This window comes from Ictidomys tridecemlineatus, chromosome 3 (genome assembly GCF_052094955.1).
Source record: "Ictidomys tridecemlineatus isolate mIctTri1 chromosome 3, mIctTri1.hap1, whole genome shotgun sequence".
NCBI classification, from domain to species: Eukaryota; Metazoa; Chordata; class Mammalia; order Rodentia; family Sciuridae; genus Ictidomys; species Ictidomys tridecemlineatus.
In genome coordinates this window covers 89,357,816-89,376,113 of record NC_135479.1, presented here as the reverse complement: position 1 = coordinate 89,376,113, position 18,298 = coordinate 89,357,816, and the positions used below count along the sequence as shown (strand labels likewise).

The 18,298-nt window shown below is 40.4% G+C and overlaps 1 protein-coding gene across 2 annotated transcripts in view; it reads left to right on the top strand.

Moving 5' to 3' along the window:
* The window catches only part of Slc9a9 (solute carrier family 9 member A9), a 541,578-nt gene that overhangs the window by 264,941 nt on the left and 258,339 nt on the right, over positions 1-18,298 (top strand). For both annotated transcript variants that reach the window (XM_078043469.1, XM_078043468.1), the window contains exon 9: positions 13,704-13,792. In XM_078043469.1, the coding sequence (XP_077899595.1) occupies positions 13,704-13,792 (89 nt within the window). The remainder of the gene's footprint in view (positions 1-13,703; positions 13,793-18,298) is intronic.

Sequence of the window (18,298 nt, the reverse complement as noted above, 5' to 3'; positions counted from 1 at the left end):
GGGGGGACATGCTCATTACCACATCTCCTGCATTCACTTCCAGTTGCTACTAATTTGATGATGATCATTTGATTTATTTTGATCATCTTTTACTTCAAGGGCCACATTTGCAGCCACCTCCTCTCGATCTCTTGCAAATCGCACCTGCAAATGTTCAATAGCCACATGGAAGAACTTGGTTTTGTGGAAACAAGTGGCTTTTAGACATGCAAATGAGGGTTGGTATTTCTATTACCCAGAAGTCTGATTTTCTGCTCTTGGAAATATACAAGTGAGGTTTGAAAAAAAAAATTTTACTTGGGAAGACAGGACAGAATATAAAATACAAGCAAGAGGTCTTTCTAAGGGATTGTGCATGTGGAAATGGACTTCAGGGTCTCTACAAGCAGGAAAGCCTAGGAAGAAAGACTATATGTGAATATGTCTGCCCTACTTAAGAAAAAAAAATCAGCCATGGAGGTATGTGTCTGGTTTCTGGCTCTTCTGACTTGCCCAGGGACTGGAATAAGTCATTCTATTAATTGGTATCTCATTTTCTTCACTACTAAAGTAAAAGGATTTTACTATTTTCTAATGGAAGGACACTGTGCCCATACAGAATGTGGCTTTTAAGTAAATACATGACCCTCAGCTCTCCTCTCCATCAGGTACCCACACTCCTGCTTCCCCGATTTCTGATTTTCTTATCCAGAGGCCTATTTACTAAAAGTCATTAGGTTACTGAGCCATTATTTTAAATTGAATATTGAAAATAATTCAGCAGTATTATGTACAGCATAATCTCTAATAGAATTGAATCCTGTCATAGAAACTGCTTTTCAGTTTATAAAGATAACCAAAAAGCACAGCTGGACAGGTTGTTAGAAAATTCATTTTTATAATCTGTTTCCCAGCTGAGACTTTGGGGGTCAGGTTTTTTTTTTTTTTCAAGAAACAGACTTTCAGGGCCTGTCATTAAACACCCGAAGAGTACGATTTCTAATGGCAACACTGACACCACGTCTAATGACTTCCCTGCTTCCAGGCAGTGCTAGAATAACGGCAGCTTCCATTTTTAGCTTCCTGGGGCCTATTTTATGTTCACCAGAGGCAAAGGAGGGGGAGGGGGCCATTGGCTTGGCTTATTCTCTCATACACAAAGTTAAACAATGCAACCCACTATTTACCGAGCTTAGAATGACCTCCATCTAAGGAAATAAATGTTTAAAAATATGAAGAAGAAGAAAAAAAAAGTCCTGATTACTAAGTAGTGGTGTTCAGTGAATCTAGAGAGTAGAAGACTGAAAAAATTTTATAGATGTAGAAATGTAAAAATAAGTTACACTGGTCCATTCACTAGGGAGTCAGACAGGATGTCTGAAATACACACGTGTGGAGTTCAACATGAAGAGTGAGATCAGTGGAGTCCCTTCACCTGGGCATATTCCCCTTGGTCTGCAGGCACAAGGACCCCCCTCCCACTGTCATGGCAAGGAAGAGCTGACACTTGGCAGCTCGAGTCTGCTTACCTGTTCATCAGCTCAGTCCATGGAAGGCTTCAGTGGAGTAAGCAGTCAGGAGAAGGGGGACCTGGGAACATTTTTCTCTTTTACAATAAACAAGAAGGAAAGATTTCTAAATGAAATGACCATGACCAGACACCCTGTGTCTCCACTTGACCTGTAGCAAGAAACTGGTTCTTCACATCTCACCTCCATCAACTCTCAGATGGGCAAAAATTGGTTTAGAACTCTTAAAGAAGGCTTTTAGCTCCTAAGGGGATGTGTTCCATTTGACTGTTCCCTGATGCATCAAATGTCTGGGTGGAAACAATATTCCTGGAGCTCAGTAAATACATCTCCAGGAGAGGATTCGGCTTGGATCTTATCTCAAACACAGCCTCTAAGTATGTATCATTAGGCAGCATTTCTCAGCTTAAAACTTCCCCTGCTTTTGTATTGCAAGGACCATGTGATTGCAACTTAACCAACACCTCAACACCTCACCAACAAATGAGGAGCCCCATGAGTGTCTGCGGAGACAAAAATAAAACCTAGAGGCTCAAAATAATAGGCATTCAAGCTGTGGAGATAGGCACCTAAAATTCTCAAGGGGATTAGTTATCCAGCACAGGGAACCACCGTTGAGCATGCTGGGATGTCATCTCCACAAACACAGTGTACCACTCCTCCTATTGACAACTCCGTAACTCACACCTGCTCTTTCTTGAACCAAATTGCCCTTCATTTCAATATGCAAACAACCTGCACATGCAAGCAAAGCAGTGGACAAATTTACCCCTGCTCTCATCACTGTAAATATGTTCAGTCTTGATTTAACATCTCCTCCAGGTGCCAGGAGGTGTTAAGAATAAAGAGGAGATTCATTCTTTCTCAAGAACCCATCTATAAGCATGTAGAAAATTATGAAAAGATGACACAAATAACCTTTATATAAGTGAAGGAGAAAAAGAAGTCAGAAATAATTCCTAGCTCCCCATACCCATTACATCAATGATTCCTTCACCAAAATGGGGGTGGCAAGTGAATGCATAGAGGCAAAAGTTCATTGACGGGGAGTGGGGGGGCAGGGGATCCTATGCAAGTGTGGATTGTCCACCTGGCAATTGGATATGCACATCTGGGATGAGATTGCTAGTTAGAAATTTAGGCAACACTGGTACGAATGTGTTAGCTGGTTCCAAAGAAATGGAAAGGCAAGGAGGCTAATCCTGATGGATACCAAAATTGGAGGTGAAATGCCAGGGACCTAAGCAAAAAAGATTTTTCTTCTTCTCTAGACCTCAAGTTTATTGGTATAAATACTCACTACTACCTTAGGAAGAATTACCTAGGGAATTTGTTGCTGTTGTTTTGTCGTTAGATGGAGATTAATAAACCTTGCAGCATAGACATGAAGTTAACAATTAAGTGAATGTGTGTGCTCAGCACTGAAGAAACCATAAATAAGACCCTGGTTTCCTATTGTTTCCTATATTGATGTGCTTATATTCCACAGACTCATGTCTAATCTGCCAACTATGGAGTTGCCAAACATGGCCCACTAGACAGTAATTGTGCTCTTTGGAAACTTGGATTCTTTCATATTACCTGAAGGAGTTATCCATTTTGTTAAATCTTTGACTTCTCAGTTCCAGGTTCACTTTCAGTGGTGGTAGGAAACCTGTCAGAAATGTCTCTTTTTACTAGATCAAGAATAAATAAAAGTGTGGCGTGGAAAAATAACCCATCAACCTTAAAACCCCTCTGAGTACTATCTGAGAGCAAGACACATTTTTTCTTTCTTACTCTCTTTCTGTGTTCTGATGATATAATCAATATTTCCTGTCCAAAAATGCAATATTCTCCAGTCTTAGAAACCCCTCAAGTCTGCATTTAATGTCAAAGAAAATCATGCTCCATGTGACAGACATTTATTTTTCTGCTTCTGAATCTGAAGGCTTCATCAACTTTTAATGAGAAAAAGAACTGTGGGTTGTTATCAGCAGCAGAGACCCCAGGTGAGAATAGTCTTTGAATAGAGGATTTGCATATAAGAAGAAAATGGCCCTGCCACTAATCAATCCATATAGATACCTACTTGAATATGAGGATCCAAGTCAAATCTCTCCCCATTCTCTTTTTAAAACAAATAACATTTCTTGTAATAGAGATTAATTCCATTGACAAGCCTGCAGATGTTCACCCGGTGTTTCCTGCGCACTGTTATGGGTTGGGGAAGTGGGAAAAGGAAGTTTGTGGACTTTCCCTTGAAGAAAACTGGTCAAGAGGGAGACCCAGGGTAGGCAAGATGACAGAAAGTGTGAATCTGTGCGGTCTCATGCAATTCTTTCATCTGTTTATACAGATCTTGATGCAGTATAAAAATGAAACCACTAGTATCATAGACATTTAAAAATTAGAAGGTGCTTAGAAGTTATCTACCACAGCGTTTGCCAGAGTTTCTTGACACTAACTGGGAAAAAAATAAAATAGGTTTATCATGCACCATATGCGTATATATTTATTTTTATTTATTAACCATAAGCATAATTATATTGGAATATGCAAAAATACTGATTAAAATTGTGAAGTTCTCATATTTTTCTACCACCCTTCAGTGGATTGTCTCACATGCCCCAATTTGAAGACCATTACTGCTAACCACCTTTTCAACTCAGGACAAAACACTGGTTCAGGCAATGGATTTAAATGAGATGTGGCACACATTTATTTGAGTATCTGAACTATGATGAGTTAGATCCTGGCTCTTCTGACTCCTTATGTGCTACATTTATTTTCTTACATAATTTACCACCACACATTGAACCTTGATTGTATAAGCAAGTAAATATGCACAATATGCTCTCTGAGAGGGTCAGGAAGTAAGAATCATGGAAAATTGTGAAAATAGAACTTGTATTGTCCTCTGAAAATTGATGTCTCTGAAAATAATTTACTTACCAACAGGATCGTTATTTTTCCCAAATAATTATAGACCTCCTTATGCTATTTCCTAAATTTCTTTCCTTGCCAATTAACTTAAGCTGATTTGTGTGCTTCTTTGTGGTTTCTCAAAACAGTTCTTTCAGCTAGTGTCAAAAATGTTGGTTCTAGTTTTGTTCAAAATTTCAGAAATGAGCGCTTGGAGCCAATCCTTTGGAGATCTTGTCCATCAGTAAAACCTCACTGGACTGATGCTAAAAGGCAGTCTGTGTACAAACATGAGTCAGATACTCCTATTTTCTCTGATTTCTTTCAGAGTCTCTTATTTATTTCAGGTTCCAATTTTTTAGCATGTCCTACTCCACGTGAACATGAATGTACGTACGTGACTCCATTCATTACTGCCATAGGACCCCATAAATACAACTTCAATCCAAGATCTTACTCATGCAATGTACCAATCGCATTGAATGGTGCTTGTCTATCTAGCAGAGATGGAAACAGAATAATCATATTTTATTTTTGTTGGAAAAGAACATGAAGAACTGTTTTGCCAGTAGAGAATAGACAGAGTAGATTTTTCATGTGTCTAATTTTTCTGAATACTAGGACTAACAGAACATGCAAGATACTTTAGAAATTTATAACAATATTTGACAATTAACCATAGCTGATTCTCCCAAGTTTTGTATTTACAAATGTTATAATTGATTGATTCGATATGTATTTATTCCCCATCTATAATGGATTCAAATCCAAAGCGGGATAGTACAGCATGTTTCCCAGACACTCACCACTGTCCCCCACCTCTCTCCCTTTTCTCATATTGGGTTTCCTGTTCCTGAACCTGCATTCTCAATTTTTTTTTCCTCATCTTTCAAGACTCAAATGCCTTTGTGTCCTTCAGGAAAACTTTTCCCTGTGCCTCCCCCGCACCTTCCCAACCCAGAAAGAAGTCACTCCCTCTTGGGGTTCCTATTTTTTTGTGTCACCTAGCATAGTCTAGTGAGTATTAGATGTCTTCGAGTAATCTGCTGTCAGGAGACTGAGCACTGCTTGGAGCCTGGGACTAGGTTTACTCAGGCTTGCGCTCCCCATGGGCATGACTGATGCTTGGCTCGTATTGACCTCAACAGATGAGTATCAACTGCGTGACTCACGGGTAGCCAGGCTAACTCGTGACCATCTGGTACCTTACACTGAGGGCTACTGAGAGTTGTTTAAGTTTGGATTCCTGGGAGTAAGGAGTGTGTTTGCACCTGCTTTCCTTGATATTGGACTGAAAAGAAAGAGAAAGCAACCAAAGATTCCTAAAGGTATCAAACGTAGGAAGCTATAGTATTTCTCCCCTAGCCACTTATGGACCAGAGAACATTGTGTTTATCCTTGAAATGAATTTCTCCAAATTATCCTTTCTTCTCACACTTCTTTCATGTACTTAGGATATCTAGGGTCAGTACTTACACTAACTTACTTACTTAATATTCATCATGTTACTTTATACTCAGAACAGACCATGAGACAGGTGGCTGCTCTCCAAATGAAAATCTTGAGTCTTCAATGGTAAAGCCACTGGCCCATGCCACCCATTTTAAGGCAGTGTCCACGCCAGACAATGAACTGGCAGGGATGGAGGCCAGAGAGGCCCTAGAGACTGAGAGGTCTGGAACACGCTGATACAACTCTTAGTTTTACGGACCTAGTCTCCATCCTGCATGATCTCTCTCTTCATGTGTCTCTCTGTGTTTAGGCCATACTTTCTTTTTTTTATTGGTTCTTTTTAGTTATACATGAGAGTAGAATTCATTTTGATGTAATTATACAAGCATGGAATGCACCTTATACTAATTCATACTCCCATTCTTATAGATGTACTCTATGGCAGGATTTACTGTGTTATACTCATATAAGTACATAGGAAAATTATTCTGGATTCATTCCACTGTCTTTCCTATTCCTATCCCTACTCCCTTCCCTTCATTCACCTTTGTCTAATCTATTGAATGCCTACTCTTCCCTGTTCCCCTTCATTAGCTTCCACATATCAGTGAAAATATTCAACTTTGGCTTTTGGGGATTGGCTTATTTCACTTAGCATGAGAGTCTCCAGATCCATCATTTACTTGCAAATGTCATAAAGTCATTCTTCTAAATGGCTGAATAATATTTCATGGTGTATATATACCACGTTTTCTTTATCCATTCATCTGTTAAAGGGCATCTAAGTTGATCCCATAGCTTAGCTGTTGTGAATTGAGATGGTATGAACAATGTTCATAGTGTGAACCACAGAGTGTGGCCGCATCACTACAGTATGCTAATTTTAAGTCTCTAGGATATAGACCAAGGAGTAAGAGTAGGGTAACTGGGTCAAACAGTAGGTTCCATTCCAAATTTTCTAAGGAATCTCCATACTGCTTTCCAGAGTGGTTGCACCAATTTGCAGTCCCATCAGCAATGTATGAGTGTGCCTTTCCCTCCCACATCCTTGCCAACACTTATTGTTGCTTGTGTTCTTATTAACTGCCATTATGACTGGAGTGAGATGAAATCTTAGAGTAGTTTTGATTTGCATTTCTCTAATTGCTAGAGATGTTGAACATTTTTTTCATATATTTGTTGACCATTTATATTTCTTCTTCTGAGAAGTGTCTGTTCAGTTTCTTTGCCCATTTACTGATTGGGTTTTTGGTTTGTTTGGTTGGTTGGTTTTGGTGTTAAGCTTTTTGAGTTCCTTGTATATTCTCAACATTAATGCTCTATCTGAGGTGCAGGTAGCAAAGATTTCCTCCCATTCTGTAGGCTCACTCTTCACATTCTTGATTGTTTCCTTTGCTGTGAAGAAGCTTTTTAGTTTGATGTCATCTCATTTAATGATTATTAATTTTATTTCTTACACTTTAGGAGTCTTGTTAAGAAAGTCAGTTCCTGAGCTGAAATGTTGGAGCATTGGGCCTCCAACATATTCTATTTTATTCAGGGTTTCTGGTCTAATTTCTAGATCTTTGATCCACTTTGTGCAGGGTGAGAGATAGGGGTTAAATTTAAATATTCATTTTTATTATGTTTTTATTCTATTTATTTCAGGTTCATTTTTATGTCACTGTCTAACTTCTTGAGGTAAACAGTTCATTTATTATCAAACTTTTTTCTAATGAAATGTAAGTAAAGCTATAAATTTTTCTCTAAATAGTCATTTGGTTTTTAGCCCATTGATTTTTTTTAGGGTATGTAGTATGCTTATTATTTTTCATTTCTAAGTAAATTGAAATTTCTAATTTGATTTCCTATTCAATCTGACTGCATTAAGAATAATTAATTTTAAAATGCCCATTGGATACATTTATTTAGCTATTTTTTTGTTAATTTCTAATCTTATAACACTTTGATCAAAAGTTAAAAACAATTTATAACCTCACAATCACAGGATGTGATTTGTTTGCTTTTAAAAAATTTGTTTTTGGAAAGAGAAAAATTTTTGAACTATTTGTTGGCAAAATATATCATTAATTGTATTCCATGCAAGTAATTTCTTTCACATTCTAGTATTGCTGACTGAGATCAAAAGGAAATAATTTAAAAGTAAAGAAAAAAGAAATCAAATAAAAAAAGAAAAAGAAAAAGAAAGAAAAAAAGTTTAAGCCTCTTAAATGTCCTGGATGATAATTGTTCTCTGAAACTAAAATTATTTCATAGAACTATGTCAATCCTAGAAAGCCAGAGAAAGAAGAATAGAGAACAAAACACAAGGATATAACTTTAAAACATTTTAAAATATATTTTTAGTTATAGATGGACATGATGCCTTTCTTTTATTTGTTTATTTTTTATGTGGTGCTGAGAAATGAATCCAGTGCCTTGCAAGTGCTAGGTGAGTGCTCTACCACTGAGCTACAGCCCCAGCCCAACATTTTAAAGTTATAAAAATACACTTATTTGACAAGGAAAGGGGGTAACAATTACTGTGTTTTTCCTTTGGAGCTGTTCTCTAATTATCCCCAAATGCTAAGGAGACGAGAATAAGGTGAAAGTCTCTTTTCAGGACTATGCAAGGTCAAGGCCCAGACACTGCAAGGTTAAGTTGAGACTCATTACTATATTTGGTCAAAGACGTGCCCCTTGAAGTTCTTCCCAGGGACCAGAAGCATGAATGTCTCCTGAGAATGTGCCCATGAACAAATGTGAGCTCTGCCTCATCTCCTGAAGCAGAATCTGCCTTTGAATGAGACTCCAGGTGACTTGGTGACTTAGTGATTTGGATATACACTGACATTGTGGCGGTTCCAGTAGAGTTCAGAACTCTCTCTTGCCTGGTACAGATTCTTGGGCCACAGTTGAGCTTCCAAGGCAGGTTCCATGGCACTGAGAGAAGCCAGTCCAAGCCCCAGGACTAGAGAGACAAAGGAAAGCCAACCCGGGGAGCTCCTAAAAGGGAATTGTGAGGCTGGGATCCAGACCTCTGAGGACACTGCCTGGCTGCGGCTGCTTTCTCTGAGGGGTGCCATTAAGGCTGGACTAGACGTGCAGGAACATACAAAAACAAAATCAGAAAAATCAGAGGCTAGATCTGCCTGTCAGCACCATGGCGAAGACCCACGGCTGAGGTGCAGCTGACAAAGAGCAGGCACAGAGGCAAAGTGAGTCCTTCTCTGCTCCAGGGTGCTAGTCTCCCTCCAGGGCTACACAATGGCAGAGCCCAGCCACACTGGCTAAGGAGAATGTGGTTTGTAGAGCTCCAGTGCCAGGGTCAGAGCCAGGAAAGAAGGGTGAGTTTGGAGCTCAGAGCTTGAATAGATGAGTGGCACAGAGAGCACCTGGCCCCTTCCTTTTCTTTCTTATATGTAACTGTCTGAGATCTGGGACATCCAGGTGCCCACATAACAGTAGCACTATAGTACTATAGTACTAGGCATGGGTATATAAGAACATAACAACAGTGGAAGTGACATTCTAGCAGGGTGCAGTGGTGCATGCCTGTAATCCCAGCGACTCTAGAGGCTAAGGCAGGAGGATCACAAGTTTGAGGCTAGCCTCAGCAACTTAACCAGACCTTGTCTTGAAATAAAAAATAAAAAGGGTTGGGGATGTGGCTTAGTAGTTAAGCACCCCTGGGTTCAATCACACACACCCCAAAAAGAACATCCCAAAGACAGAATACTGTCACCTTTCAATTTGTTTCTGTGGCAGAGAGTTTTATAGATGCAGTAGTCCTCTTTGTCCCCTGAAGGTTTGTCTCAAGACCCCCAGTCTATGCCTGAAACCATGAATAGTGCCAAACCCTGTGTATATCCATCTTTTCATATGATAAAGTCCAATTCAAAAATTAGGAACAGGAAGATATTAGCAATAACTAACAATAAAGCAGAAGAATTCAAAGAATATATTAGACTAGAAATGATTTAACACCTATGGGTTGTTATTTCTGGAAATTTCCATTTAGTATTTCCAGGCTGCTGTTGATTGTGGGTAACTGAAACCCCAGAAAGTGGAACTGCAGATAAGGAGGGACCACTGTCATAGAGGTATTTAGATGAGACATTTCCAAAATGTGTTTGCACTTGTGAAAGTCATACTAATTACAGTAATTTGTGTGATTTAATTAATTACCAAGCTATAAAATTATGATTACATATGCTAATCCTAAGGGTCAGACCCACTTGGTGGCTTTGTTTTCCTTGTGATACTCAGCCTCTGGTCACACTGGGCTCACTCCTCATGGTTTGTTGTTCACATGATGCACACATAGACATAAGACCCCAGAAGTGTTTAGCCAGGACATTGCTCCATACTGTTCTACTAGAAGTAAGGAAAGAAAAACAAATGTGACAACTGAGGGAAAACCTCCTCAAATGAGAAGCCTGGTCAGTGCTGATATGTCATCTTCATCATCAGATCTTTGACCCATCCCCGGGAAATCCAAAATGATGTTTTTCTGATGGCTTGAGATGGCCTTTGAAATTTCACAGATGGTCTAATATAGGCAGGAAAGCACAGAGAGTCTGTGGAACGTTGAATCTCGGCTCTGCCACTTCCAAGGTGACCTTGAGTAGATTACGTCAACATCTTTCTCATTTAAGAGCAAAGGAAAACGTTCATTTGTGTGTCGGACAGGTACTCCTGGAGCGCCTACCACGTCCCTGGTACTGTTCTCAGGGTTAGGGACCAGTGAATCCCTCTATCCTTAATGAGATCTGTATTTTAATGCAGGAAGGCAAACAGTAAACACAGAAATAGAGAGCATGTTAGGTAGCGGTAAATAATATGGGGAAACAGCAGGATAGGTGACTAGGGAACCATGAGGAGTCATTTAAATAGAGGAGCCTGCCTGAGAACATAACATCTAAGGGGACTCTGTGGAGGAGAGCCTTCCACCCACTGGGACCTGGGAGAGCAGCAGCTCTGTGGTGGAACAGGCTGGAGAAGATAGTGCCAGGCTGGGAATGTGGCAAGAGATGGGCCCGGGAATTACAGAGAGGGGAGAATGGTGCCTGCCCAGATCCTGGGAAAACATGGCAAAGATTTGATCCAAGGACTGACATGATCCAAATATTTCCGGGTGATGAATAGAACCAACTGGAGAAGGTGGGGAGACTAGTTAAGAAGGTATTTCCATAATCCAGGCCAAAAATGATGGCGGCTTAGAAAAGGATGCTAAGGGTTTGAGGTGTTGAAAGGTGGCTGAGCTCTGAGTAAATGTGAGAGGACAGGTCAACAAAATTGCTGACTCACCGTGAGAGGAGAAGTGAAAGGTGGTCCTTTCACAGTTGTGGCCTGAGCAGCAAGAGAACGGGCTGTGCCCAAGGTTGTGGGAGGGGCTGGTTAATCATGATAAACCTGTTGTGAGATGATAAAGTTAGGCAGTGATTAAGAAGATGAGATTATGGCACTGGCTGGTAAATGGATGGAACTGGAGAATATCATGCTAAGTGAAATAAGCCAGTCCCTAAAAACCAAAGGTCAAATGTTCTCTCTGATGCTAACACACAATAAGACAGGGGAAGATTAGAAGTTCATTGGATTAGACAAAGGGAAATTGGGAAGGGAAGGGGTAACCCCACATCATGTTCAACCACAAGAGTGGGATCCTAACTGGAATGGGTTGCACCCCATGTATGCATAATATGTCAGAATACACCCTACTGTCATGTGTATCTAAAAACAACAAAAAAAAAAAAAGAAAAGAAAAAGGAAGATGTAAATGCATCCAGCCTAGTTCAGCCCAGAGTACCTATTCAGCCCTCCTCTTCCCTCTGCAACTCTGGTGATCTCTTCTTTCATTTTTTTAAGTTTTTTATTTTGTTCACTTTAGTTATACATAATAGTAGAACACATTTTGACACACTATACATACATGGAGTATAACTCCCCATTCTTGTGGTTGTACATGATGTGGAGTTATACTGGTCGTGTATTCATAGATGAACACAGGAAAGCGATGTCTGATTCATTCTACTGTCTTTCCCATTCCCCATCCCTCCTCCCTTCCCCTGCCCCAGTCCAACCTGGTGAACCTCCACTACTCCCACAACCCTACCTATTGTGAGTCAGCATCTGCATATCAGAGAGGACATTCCTCCTTATTCTCAGATCTCAGAACAAAGTTACTCTTACTCACTGCCCTGCAAACCTGCCCTTGCATTCTCTACCTCTTCACAGATCAATATGTAGTCAAAACTGTTCCGCAGCACTGAGAAGGTCAGCAACCCTCATCTAGAAGACTCTGAACACATTTGACAGAGGTAGATAAATTACATTTTAAAACAAAGGGAAGCATTTGCTATCAAAACAAGGCACAGGGTAATCCTCCTAGTCCCTTAAAGTATTTAAAGTGCTTCAGTACCCCCCCCCAAAGTTTCCCCAGTATTTTTTAGTAGAAATTCTGTGAAGGGGGAAATATAATATTTTATAAGACTTTTTTTCCTTAGAATTTATGAAGAGATGCTAAGAAACTGAAATCTCTAGAAATGTTTACTGAATATGTATTTCCTACTTATTTTTATTCTTTTATCTAAAATTTGGAAGCATGGTATTAGGAGCAAATAAGTAATGTAAATGTCTATGTGTTTGTATTATGTAAATATGTCTTAGCAATATCTTATCCAATGCTGACTTGAAAAATAACCAACATGTAAATAGATGCATACAGTTTACATATAAAAAAGATAAACTCAGTTCTTGAAAATTCCTTATTGCAGATTCATTTGAAATGTCAGTATTCACTTCACACATCTCTGTGCTCTTAAGAATCATCAGCATTTAATTTATAAGTGTGTTTTTAGATGGCAAGATTCCGCTGTTTAAAATTAAATTCAATCCCCTTGGTCTGAGTTGAGGAATACTTGCTTCTTGCATCTTTTCCAAAGCCCTCTTCTAGGCCCAATTTCCCATCATCAATCTAATCTTGAATCCAAAAGGGAACATGGCTTCCACCACTTCCCCAATCCAGCCCAGGGGAAAAAAACAGAGAGAGTAACAATTCCTGGGACAAATCACATATTTGTCTCATCACTGCTCTTTCTGTGTACCCAAGAACCATCTAGTGCACACTGCCTTCTACAGTATTAAAAACAGAGTAGAATGCAATTTAAGAAATGAACCCTACAGCTAGCTGATGGCCCACTGCTGCTGGGAAGCACATAAAAACAACCGGCTTACTTTTAAGGAGTGTGGGTCTTGGGGGGTGGTGGACTGGAATGTGCCTGAGATTACTCAGCTGTGGAAAGACAGGGCACCCAGCTTTGCCAAAAAGGCGAAGGAACACATAGGACTCCTCTCTCTTGCTTGGCAAGTAGGAGCATTGGCAGGAGCCGCAAAATCCTTGTTGACTTAGGCTTGTGACTCATGGCTTTTAATATTAAATTATGGCATGATAGGACCTTTTTCAGGCTCCCCAAGGTACACAATAGAAAGCAAATGTCTGAGAGAAGATATCAATATTTAACATAAAATTCAGCAAAGTAATTGGCACTAGCTACAAGAAGCCCAGAGGTGACTACACTGTCTTTTGTTCATGTGTTTCCAAGATAACTTTCCAACTCATGACCAAGGAGTCCTTTATCTCCAAGAGGAATCTGCTTTTCATTTTTGTTAGGAATACTTCATAGTGCCTTCCTTCATGTGTAAGCCTGCAAGACTCATGTTTGAAGCAGGTGGTGAGATTGACCTGGGTCTCATTATCGTGGTCGTTATTAAGAGTCTATCTTTCAGCTGGGAGGGCCCTACCTTCTGACTTAGATGGGAAAGAAGATTAATTTTGACTGGTCTGTTTTTGAATTTCAGGGATAGTCGCTGTTCTCTTCTGTGGAGTCACACAGGCACACTATACCTACAACAACCTGTCGTCAGATTCCAAAATGAGGACTAAACAGGTAAAAGAAAAAACTCACTACAGGCTTTGTCTCTTTGTCCGTGTAATGGTTGTGTATTCAGAAAGAATTTTCTTAGTGAAGAAGAAAGTAAGCTTAAGGCTTCATTAAGGGTTGGATATTTATAGATTTTTTTTCCCCTCCAGGATAACCATTAACAATTCTCTTGGTAAGCAAAAAATATAGTTATAATAGTCTCTTCCTCCTGAGAGATGGGGAACATAGACTGTCAGTCTCGAAGATGAAAGGCTTACCATCAGTAATAATTCACAGTCACTTACATCTAAAAGCATTATAAAGCATGTGAAATTGGGTAGTTAGAGAGAGAGGAGGAGAGGAAGAATACGGAAGTGATGTTTGGTCTTTAATTGAGTGCTTTTGCTTCCAAGCAAATTCAACTGCCAGTTGTCTCACCAGCAGAATGTATCTCTTTTATTCTGAGAACCCATCTTTTTGGTTTATTTGCATGTGAGCATACATAGATTCCTTCCATAAACATTATTTACACAGCCACTTTGTGCCAAGAATTCTGCTGGGTACTAGGAATACAAACACAGTATATGACTGCCTTCAAGAAGTTCCTCAAGTCTATTGATGAGGATGAAGGTGTGTAATGAACAAGAATCCAGTGTTAAGGACTGTGATCGAAACATCTGTGTTGAGTGTTTGAGAACATTCAGTAGGGCGTCTTCCACTTAGGACTGGAAAATCAGGAGAAAGTTGCCAGAGATGATGCCCAACCTTGAGCAAACTAAAGTACTGATATAAAGATTTGGGGTCCAGCAGGGGACGAAAGGTAGCAAGAAGGACACTTGAGGCCAAGGGATCAGCAGGGACAAAGTCTCTGACTGAAGCTCTGAAAATAATTCAGTGTGGCTGGTGCTTAGGGTGAGGCTGAATCAAGGGGGATTCGGAAAGGAGAGACCATAGGTAGAGCCACAGACCAACTTATGAAAGGACTCACATACTTTGGGAAGAATGTTATCCTACAGATAATGGGGAGTAGCATAATTAATAAGAATGTATTGTGTCTCACACTTCTCGAGTTCAAAAGACTAAAATGAAGGTGTTGGCAGAATTAGTTCCCTCCAAGGATGTGAGGGGAAATCTGGACTATCTCTGCCTTAGCTTCTGGTGGTTTTCTGGGCACCTTTGATGTTCCTTGATTATAAATGCATCATCCTAACTTTGACCTTCATGTTTACGTGGCATTCTCCCTGTGTGCCTAACTCCAAATTTCCCCTTTTTATAAGGATACCCAGTTATAAGGATACCCTTTTATAAGGATACCCTCCTCCAATATGACTTCATCTGAACTAATTACATTTGTTAGTTACCTATTTCCTAATAAGATCACATTCCAAGGTTCTGAAAGTTAGAATTTCAACATATGAATTTGGGGGCAGCACAATTCAGCTCAAACATGATGTGTTTGTTTATTATTATTATTATTGATTTTTTTAAAAAAATAAATGACAGTGGAATGCATTACAATTTAATCCTTAGCAGGAAGAGTGAAGCAGGTGGCATCATTATACTAGACCTTAAACTACATTACAGAGCAATAGTAACAAACATGATGTTTTTAAAGGTCCTTAGGCAGAATAATTTTAGGATAGCTGGAGTTCCATTTTAAACATATCACTCTGGAAGACATGAGGAACATGAATTACAGGCACTTGTATCAGTTAGCATTTGCCGTGTAACAAACAATCCTAAACATCAGTGGCATCCAACATTAAACGTTTATTTATCACCCACGAGACTCAGGCATTTTGACCAGTGTTGGACATGGTGGCTCTGCTTGTATCAACTGAGCTTTTTGAATGTCTGTGGGTTTGTCAGAGGCTCTATTCTAGGGTAAGCTTGACTGAGGCACCTTTGTCTTGTGCCTGTTATTTTTCTGGTTGAAGAATATGCCCCATTGTTGAAGCAAGTTCATTTCAACCATTTGCCCACATGACATCTTTTAAATATCCTATTGGCCAAAGAAAATCATATGGCCGAGTTCAAAGTCAAGAGGCCACGCAGATTCCCAGTCCACACTGGAAGGGCACTGAAAAGTTACGTGGCATAGAGTAGGGATCTAGCATGCTATGGTGTGGATTTTAGGTATCCCCCCAACGCTCCTGTGTTAATGCAGGAATGTTTGGAGGTGAAGTGATGATTGGATTCTGAGAGCTGTAACCTAATCAGTCCAGCCTAGTTTGAATGGACTGACTGGGTGGTAACTATAGGCAGGTGGGGTATGGCTGGAGGAGCCGAGTCACTGGAAGTGTGCCCTGGAAGGGTGCATCTGGTCTGTGGTCCCCTCTTCCTTTCTTTGCTTCCTGGATGCCATGAATTGAGCAGTGCTTCCCCACCATGCCCTTCCACCATGATGTCCTACCTCACCTTGGGCCTTGAGCAATAGAGTCTACTGTCTGTGGACTGAGACTTCTGAAAATGTGATCCCCAATAAACCTATCCTCCTCTAAGTTGTTCTGGTCAGGTATTTTGGTTACAGCAATAAAAAGCTTACTAACACATAGGACTGGTGAAGAAAGATTGAATGATTCCCCAAATGCAAATGAAGGCAGAGAAGCTGCTCTGATTAAAAAATGACACTGAAGCTTGGGATGTAGAGAAAGGGACATCCAAGAGAAACCTGTAATCCGCCAGGATTTCCTAACCAGGAGTTCCCGAGGGCTTGCTTTCAAGCTCTCCCTAGTGGTTCTTCTCATTGCTATCTGTCATGTCCCAAGCTCAGTTGGTCCTGATTCTGCTTATATCCACTCAGGTACTCTACCAGGCCACTCTTCCTCCCTGCCCCTCACCTCAGATGGTTCAGAGCAACCACAAAATGCATTTACAGAAATTTGGAGGGCTCCTAAGTAAAAATAAAGGAAATGAACCAAAAGGAAAAAAAAATTTAAAAAAGACACCAAATCCAAGAACCTCCAATGCATAGTCTTCTAGGATCCTTATCATTTTGAAGACTGTTAGCATCCTCTAGGGCTTAAAGGGTTGGTTTTTCCTGGACTCTTCTCATTCTCTGAGCATTTGTATGCTGGGAAGCTGATTCCTGTAGGGACTTGTACTTTTAAGTCATGCTATCGAGACCGCTCAGCAGAACTTCAGAGATAACTCGACTCATGGCAAGATAGCAGCCCAGCACCTAGGGGAGACAAAGCCCAAATCAGTGCCCTCCAGCCTCTGTTCTCCCTCTGAATGCCTTGACAAATGCTCCCTGATGGGCTGCCGGGTTTGTTTCACAGCATTCTCCTTCAAGGAAGGAGAACTTTACAAGTTCGTTCTTTAACATCCAGATAATTGCATAGCCCTGTGCTGTCCCCCACACTGCCTTCTTTGCTGGGTGTCTGGGTCATCCTAGGAATTAACACCTGCTGATTCCTTCCCACTCCCTTCTCATGACTTTGCTTGCTTCTTTCCTTTCATGATCTATCATCTTCTATTTATTTGTTCTCTCATAATATATGCATATATGGCATATGTACGTATTTACACATACATGCATATCTATGCATACCTATGCTCTGGAATAACCTGCACTCCAGTATAGAGACTCCAAGGTCTCCACTCTAAACAAGATGAGCTCAGAGATCCTTGGCTACATCCGCACTGAGTTAGCATGCAAAGTTCAAACTCTGTGTGGGAAACCAAGTTGTGGAGAAATGGTGAGGCATGTGGTATAGAGATACCTCTGCACCCTATTTGAAACTAGAGGTTTAGAAGGATTATCTGACGTCATCCACATGCATGCAGGACACAGTACCTCCCTCTGCATCTTCCCATGCCATTAGAAGGAGTGGTAGCATAGCTTCTTTGATTCTCTTCCCAGGTCTGTTTAATAGAAGAATAGGAAGTCACTCAGTGAAGTTTAGGGAAAATCCATGGAAATCAACTTTGTGTTATAAAATCCAAAGGTGATATGATTTACAAAGGAATTTTATTCATCAACTTTGTCTATACCAGCTAATCAAATAACTGTATCTGGATAGGAAGGTTTTGGAGAATTGTGTGTTCTTTATAGCTTCAAGAATTAGATTGCCTTTTAAAAAATTACATTTTCACCTTAAGATATTTTGTAAATGATCATTATCCTGGGAATGTAAGCAAAAACGTTGTACACTGTTGTGTGTGACACCAGGGAGCCTAATGGAGATCCTGGGGTTGTTACTTGCTATGACAATCTGCACTTGGCAAAGCATCCTATTAAAGAGGGTGTGAACATGTGCAGCAGTCCCTTTCCCTGACTTAGATTGTTACTTTAGAGTGTGCACATTCAGTCCTGGGGACACACAGATCCCGGGAGCCCTGCCTCTTGCCCGGGAAGCTGCATGCTAATAGGGATGCTCAAGGTGGGCCTCAGACATGGCAGCCTGCAGTCTGGAGGTCTCACCCTGAGTCATCTGAAGATTGTGTGCAGACCCAACAGATCCATTCACACAAGTCCCAGCAGCCTCCCACACCCATCTCTTCTCACCTTCCAGGGCAGGGTGCTAGCTG